This window comes from Myotis davidii, unplaced genomic scaffold (genome assembly GCF_000327345.1).
Source record: "Myotis davidii unplaced genomic scaffold, ASM32734v1 scaffold699, whole genome shotgun sequence".
NCBI lineage: Eukaryota > Metazoa > Chordata > Mammalia > Chiroptera > Vespertilionidae > Myotis > Myotis davidii.
The window spans coordinates 1,250,120-1,257,809 of NW_006291007.1; the positions used below are offsets into that span (position 1 = coordinate 1,250,120).

General features: G+C 48.9%; 1 protein-coding gene across 1 annotated transcript in view; it reads right to left on the reverse strand.

Annotated features, from left to right (window-relative positions):
- The window catches only part of ASIC2 (acid sensing ion channel subunit 2), an 815,352-nt gene that overhangs the window by 7,452 nt on the left and 800,210 nt on the right, over window positions 1–7,690 (reverse strand). Inside the window, exons 4-6 of the mRNA XM_006764034.2 lie at window positions 5,429–5,579; window positions 2,914–2,970; window positions 984–1,137 (exon numbers count right to left, since the gene is read on the reverse strand). Coding sequence (XP_006764097.1) covers window positions 984–1,137; window positions 2,914–2,970; window positions 5,429–5,579 — 362 coding nt within the window. The remainder of the gene's footprint in view (window positions 1–983; window positions 1,138–2,913; window positions 2,971–5,428; window positions 5,580–7,690) is intronic.

Consider the following 7,690-nt stretch of genomic DNA (forward strand, 5'->3'; position numbering starts at 1 on the left):
AGCACTGAAAATGCACAGCTGCTCAGCCATGAGGGAGGACAGCTGTGGTCAGAGACTCACCTAGCAACTATCAGATGGAACATGGGTGTATCATTGGTCCCAAGCCTCCTCTACACAATGAGGAAGGACATGTAAAGAGTGTACATCCAGGATGTGTGTGATTCTTCTGCTCTACTTAAACTGTATCCTATGTGTAATAAGTTAGCTCATCTATTTTTTTTCTTTTTGTGTGTGTGGGGGTGATTTTTAAAGTGTGCATTTAAAATGGATTTTTAAGATATATTTTTATTGATTTCAGAGAGAGAGAGAGAGAGAGAGATAGGAACATCAATGATGACAGAGAATCATTGATTGGCTGCCTCCTGCATGCCCCCCCTACTGGAGATCGGGTCCACAATCCAGGCATGTGCCCTTGACCAGAATTGAACCGGGGACCCTTCAGTCTGCAGGCTGATGCTCTATCCACTGAGCCAAACCAGCTAGGGCTCAAGCTATGTTTAATATGCTCAATGCCGGCAGACTGAGGTGATGAAATTGAAATGAACACCTGCACCATGAGGGACCAGTCAGGTGAAGAGTGAGAGGAAATGCATTCTGGGAAGAGGGAACAGAACGTGCAAAGCCTGCCTGGAAAACTCCTGTGCATCATTTACAAAATCTCTTGACGCGTTCCTTGGCAGCATCCCCATGTGAGGCGCAGTCAGCTACCTCCCTGTATCCCTGGGGCCTGGATCAGCCTTTGTCACATTCTGCTTGTTGCCCTGCAGGACTATAAGCTCCTTAAAGGCAGGGACTGCATCTTAATCATCTTTGTCTTCATAGTCTGAGTGCTGAGCACAGAGCTTATCACACAGTAGGTGCTCAATTAATGTCTGCTAAATGGAACTAACTGCTTACCTTTGCCCTCTTCCTTGATTGCCTCTAATTTCCTCCTGATCCATACCAACCCCCCTCCTCCCCCATCCACATGCCCCTGAGCTTACGAGATATATTTTTCTGATTTGTTAAACTTCTTCTCGAGGTACTTGGCTGATGTCTTGCTGGGGATCTTCACCATGGAGAGCTCTTTGTTGTAGCGGGTCAGGTTGCAGGGTGTCCTGCAGAGACAGTAATTGCTGTCCTTTTCCGCCAGCAGACCTGTAGGGGAGAGGCAGGGGGCTTAGTCCACTGTGGGGACTGGGACCTCTGGGCCAGGGCAGCAGGTCCAGCAGGAGAGAGATGAGCTGGGAAGAAGTGCCCTCCCTGGTGAGTGAGGGGTGGGGGGCTGCAGAGAGAAGGGAAGCTGGGCTGCTGCTCTAGGTTGAGGGTGCAAGCGCTTATGAAAAAGTGCTCATTCTTTCTAGGTTACTCTTGGTCCCGTGTGTCTTCTGCTTCTCTCACTGTTATGTGGCCCTTTAAAAACTGTTGAAAAGGCACCGCTTTTGGAGGATAGGCTCCGAGGGAGTCCCGGCCCCTTCTACTTCCCGGGCCTTCTTCTCTGCTCCTAGCCTCAGTGTTCTCATCCACAAAGTGGGCAAAGGCACATGTGGAGGCCATTGCATCTGAAAGCTGGGCTCTGCGGATTCCCTCTGGGGCTGCTCCCCATAGCCAATGCCCACCTCTTGTGCCCGCTGGGTTAGGACACAGGCCAAGATTTGCACTCCTTTCTCTAGAGAAGCTGTTCTCAACCTGTGGGTCGCGACCTCTTTGGCGGTTGAACGACCCTTTCACAGGGGTCGCCTAAGATCATCCTGCATATCAGATATTTACATTACGATTCATAACAGTAGCAACATTACAGTTACGAAGTAGCAACAAAAATAATTTTATGGTTGGGTCACAACATGAGGAATTGTATTTAAAGGGCCAGAAGGTTGAGAACCACTGCTCTAGAGGCAAACTCCCCACATCCAGGTTCATCTAGTCCAGTGGTTCTCAACCTTGGCTTCACATTAGAATCACCTGGGAATCTTTTTAAAATTCTGATTTCTGGGCCTCATACCTCCGGAAATTCTGTTTCTTTGTTATGAGGGGGGGCCACAACATTAGTAACAAAGAAAGAATTTCCGGAGGATGAGGCCCAGAAATCAGGATTTTAAAAAGATTCCCAGGTGATTCTAATGTGCAGCCAAGATTGAGAACCACTGATCTAGTCTCTCCTCCCTCCCCCTCCCCTCTCCTCCCCTCCTCTCCCTCCTCTCCATTTATGACCGGGTGGTTAAAGACAACATTTCCCTCCCTCTTCCCTCTAACCATCTCAGTGTTTCTGGCTGCCCATGGGATTTGTTGGTGCCTCACTCCAAGGAGAGACTGAGTCTTTGCACACATCGGAAGTCACTGCCTGTCCTCTCACCAGCACACCCCTCGCCTCCAGTCCTGGAAGCTCGGGCAGTGTGAGTCAAGAGCTGCCCCAACTTACCTCCAGCAAGTGCAGCTGCCCAAGGCACTCAAGTCCATGCACACTCGGCCTTACCTCTTTCCTCTGCCCCGCCTCCTTGGGCTCACCCGCTTTGGGATAACCTTGGTGGCCTAGCTGTGTGAGCTACCAGCGCGCGCGCTCGTGCGTGCGTGCGTGCGTGCGTGTGTGTGTGTGTGTGTGTACTGTCACACTCCTTCTGGCCCCCACACACCTGTCGTGCATCCTCTCTCGTCTCTGCCCCTCATCTGCATTCCTCAGCACCCCCACCCCCTGACATTCACTGCTCTCTGTCCACCTCTCTGCCTCCTCCCTCCCACCCCGTGCCCTTCCCAGCCCTCACCCACTCTCATCAATTCTCTCCCACCTGCTCTCCACCTCCTTCTCCTGCAGCCATTCCACTCCATCCAGCCTCTCCCCTCCCTTTACCATTCCCCCTCCCACCCAACCTCTCTCCTACACCCAGAAGAGCCCCGTCTCAGGCCCTCCCCAGCATTCCACGTGTCCCCAGTACTGACCGAGCGCAGGCTCTGCACACTCCTTGTGCTGCTCGGGGGTACAGAAAGGGGCGTCCCCTGCAAAGAAGAAACACAGGGAGGTACAAAGGCCGCAGCACCTCCCCTCCTGGGGCTGGGGGTGGGGGCAGGCAGCGCACCCCTTACAGGCAGGGGCAGCCATCTGCCACTGGACAGTCCAAAGGGAGCCCTGGACCAGGGCAGCCTGGGGGCATTGGGAGCAGTGCACCCAGAGCCGGAAGACTGGGTTCCCATCTGCCCTGTGACCGTGGGCAGGGACTAGGGGGACCCTCCCGGATGGCTGCACTGGTGATGGGTGAGGAAACCTTGCTGGCTGATCTGCTAGTCAGGGGAGGCGGTAAGCATCTCCTAAGTCCTGGGCGTGGGTCACTTCCTCCTGAAGGGGGAAGTACTGCAGCCTGCCTTCCCAGGGCACCGGAGTGGCAGTGATGGGGGGAAGGGGGGCTGTGGACCCTGATCCGGAGGCTCTTCCTACCACACACAACACTGGGAGAAGGGCTGCTCTGTAAGTGCCTCTTGCTGCACCCTGCCTCCCCACCAGTAACTGAGAGGTTAGGGCCAGTGTCCTGCGTGGAATGACTGCTTGCTTTCAGCTCAGGTTCCCTGAGGCAAACCTCAGTCTGAGCAGCAGGCAGGTAACATTAACTATTGCTCAGCTGTCCTTCCTGGCATCTCTTTGTAGAAGTCCAGGGTCCACTGTTTTCTCTTTTCCCAAGGGCTACAGTGAATGTCCACCTTGATATCTTTCCTCACTATTTCCCCAAACACCCTTTTTCAAGAGCTGAGGGGCTATGCTCCCTCCTTTCATATATAAATATATAATCTCCTCACCTGAGGATATTTTTCCATTGATTTTTTAGAGAGAGTGGAAGAGAGAGGGAAAGACAGAGAGAAATATCGATGTGAGAGAAATACATCGATTGGTTGCCTCCTGCACGCATCCCAACCAGGGAGGAGCCTGCACCCAAGGTACATGCCCTTGACCGGAATCAAACCGGGGACCCTTTGGTCCGCAGGCTGATGCTCTATCCACCAAGCCAAAACAGCTGGGGCTCTGATAATAATAATTTAATTGATAGTTTTCCTTTTTGCTCTGTCTTCTAGGCAGTTCAGAGGCAATTTTATTTTTTAATTTATTTATAAAATTTTTATTTATTGATTTTTAGAGAGAGAGAGAGAGAGAGGCATTGACTTGTTGTTCCACTTATTGATGCAGTCATTGGTTGATTCCTATATGTGCTCTCACCAGGGATCAAACCCACAACCTTGGCACATTTGGGACAATGCTCTAACCCAGAGGTCCTCAAACTTTTTAAACAGGGGGCCAGTTCACTGTCCCTCAGACATTCCACACATGTGCACTGCGGGCCCGGGACGAGTCGGCTGCTAAGCAGGACAGGCAGTGGCGGCAAAAACACCCGGCGGCCGGATAAATGTTTTTGGCAGGCCTCATGTGGCCCGCGGGCCGTAGTTTGAGGACCCCTGCACCAACTGAACTACCCGGCCAGGGCTTCAGAGGCAATTTTAAAAATCAAGAATTCTAACCTTAGACTACTAAATAAATTACTGATTATTACTGAAATAATTCAGAAGTTAATTGTGAGGATGTTCATTTCAGCATTGATTATATTAAAAAACAATCGGCAATGAACTAAATGCCTAATATAAGGATTCCGTTAAATACACTTAAATAAAGCATGCTATAAACATGAAATAGTAGCTGTTAAATACACGAGCAAAATTCCTGGCATGTAGTAGGTCTTCAGTCCACAGGGTTTTTGGTTCTTCCTCCCATATGCTAACACAACAACCACTGACTTCTGCAGTTTTAAAAGCATTTTTATGTCTTAGCCTAATTTTTTTTTTTTACTTTAAAGATAATGAAGCTGAGAACAGAGAGGTTTAGAAACTTGGGCCAGAATACAAAGCAGGTGAGTGGAGGAACCTGAATTAGAAGCCAAGGCCTCCAGCCCCGGTCCTTCTCCCTGCCCTCTTCAGCCCCACTCCCTCTGCAAGGCCGCCTCTGACAAGCTGACTGCCTTTGATGAGATGGCCACATGCACTGTAAGTCTGACACCGGAAATATCGGCACCGGCATGTGCAGGCGGGCTGGGGGACGTTTAATCATTTGAAAGAGTGCTGGACTTTTGGGTTCAGGAGGGGGAATATCTGGATGAAAGCAACACACATCAGGATGTGTGAACATGGACCACACGAGGAAGCAACGATTGCAAGCCTCCAAATATCTGGACACAGCAAACAGTTAGCAAACATCTCCAACATTGGGAGGAATGTTCTCCAAACATCTGGAAGCTTCAGGACCCCGGGGAGCTGCCTCGGTTGCTAGAGTGGATGTTTCTGCCTGCTCTCTACATGTCTGGGCACCGAATAACACCCCTTTGGATGCTCGTGGAGGGGGGAAGTGTTTCTCATTAGGGTGAGAAACGCAAAGCAGGCCCCAGGCGGTCCCCTGTGGCCGCCCCTCCCTGGCACTGACCTGGCATGTGGACCATGCGGCAGTTGCAATTCTCCACGATGTAGCGGGTCTCACAGTCGATCCTACAGGCGGTGATGCTGTAAACAGGAAAGAAGTCGAGTCCCATCTCTGAGGATCGGCACTCGCCCCACGGAGGCGGCAGGTATGTGAGCTGCAAGACAGGAAGAAGGGGCAGCAGTCAGCCCTGGGGGTTCAGCCTTGCTGGACTCAGCGCCTCCTTCACTCACTTACTCAATCAACCAACAATTACTGAGCAACTAATTCATGACAATCTAGACTCCACTGACCTCACATGCCTTCAACATCTGGCTCTAACATTAGTATTCTTATCTCCTCTCTTATGAACCCTCCCAGAAATGCAGATCTTCACAGAGCCTTTTACACATGCTGCATCTTGTCACTTCCACACTTTGTCATCTCCCATCTCTTGGAAATTCTACCCTCCAGACTTGGGACCTGAGACCTAGGGCTGGAGGAGGGTTTGGGATGAAATGGCTTTCGGCATACACAGTGTTGTTTATGACCCTTGGCCCTGGCTAGAGCAGCTCTCCAGTGCCAGCTGTGGACAAACTCCTTTGGGGAACGTGTCCCTTATTCTCCGAGGCCCAATGACTGCAAACTGTTCTAACACCTATGGCACTTGCCTGCTGGGGATGAAGAGAATGAAGGATGAAGGAACTAATGGTTGGTGAGCACTTACTGTGTGGTAAGCCCCAAGCCAAGTCCTTTACATCTTAAAAAAATTTTAAGAATAAAAAATACAATAAAATGCACACATGTCCAGTGCATAGTTCAACAAGTTCTGAAAAAATCTACACATCTATGTAACTGCCACTTCAAGCAAGAATAAGACATTTTTGCCCTGGGTTAGAGCATCGTTCCGATAAGCCAAGGTTGTAGGTTCAATCTCTGGTCAGGGCACATAGAAGTATCAACCAATGAGTAAATAAACAAGTGGAACAACAAATGGATGTTTCTCTCTCTCTCTCTCAAATCAATAAATTAAAAAAGATATAGGATATTTTTAATTACCTTAGAAAGTTCCTTCCTGTCCCTTTCCAATCAGCCCCCACCTGTCCGGGCAATCGCTGTTAGGGATTCTATCACCATAGGTTGGCTTCGCCTCTTTTCAAATTTCATATAGACGAAGACTTACACTACGTGCTCTTTTGTGTCTGGCTTCTTTAGCTCAACAAAATGTCTTTCACACAGAGTAAACTTCAAGACAAAGATACTGCATGAGATAGAGAGGGTTATTTTCACAGTAACAGGATCAACCATCAAGAGGACACAATCATTCTCAATACGGATTGCCCAATGATAAGTCTCAAAAATACGTGAAGCCCCGGCCGGTGTCTTCAAGTCTGTGTTCACGTATTGTGTCCTACCCAATGGTTTTAAATTCCAGGTCATTGCATTTTTCAGTTTCAGGTTGACTTTTTTTTAAAAAAAGTTTCCATATCTTGCCCCCCGAATCTCTCATTATTTACATCTCTTTCTGCAATTATTTAACATGTTTATCATTGTTATGTTAAAGTTGTTGTTTTCTAAATTCCAAATTAGGTTATATGGGGCTCTGTTTCTACTAGTTGTTTATTTTTTCTCTTCACATCTTGCCTCTTTCTTCATGTGTAGAGTAGGTTTTGATTGTATAGCGAAGGGCACGTCGTTTTTTGTTGTATGCGGGACATTGTAGATAACTGTAGTGGCTCCAGGTCAGCTATCTTCCACTGAACAGCATTGTGTGAAGGTGTTGTTTAGGCTTTGTATAAGAATGGGTATAATGTTTTTGTTTTTCCCTTAGTCCTGGGCTATAGCCCCTAGTCGTGGAATGTGATGTTAACTCCTCAGGTCTGACACTTCTGGGATTTGAACGGAAAGCCTGAGATGGATGCTTATCACGTGTAACTTGGTGGGACTTGAATGACAAGGTCTGTCTTCCCTGCATTGGCAGCTGCTGAGCTTACTGCCCAGCTCTTTCACCTGTAGTCCTGGGCTTCTTGGAGTGCCACCCTTATCCATATGAAGTTCAAGGTTCAGTCTGTGATTTTAGGGAAGTTTATAGAAACACTAGAGGCCTAGTGCATGAAATTCATGCACTGGTAGGGTCCCTAGTGGCTGCTGGCTGCTGGTTGAGTATTCCCTCCCTTCCCCCGGCTGGCCTCGCCCCCTGGTCAAACTCCCGAAGGACCTCCTGGTCGAGGGGACAATTTGCGTACTACACTTTTTTTTTTTTAATATTTTTTTTATTGATTAAGATAT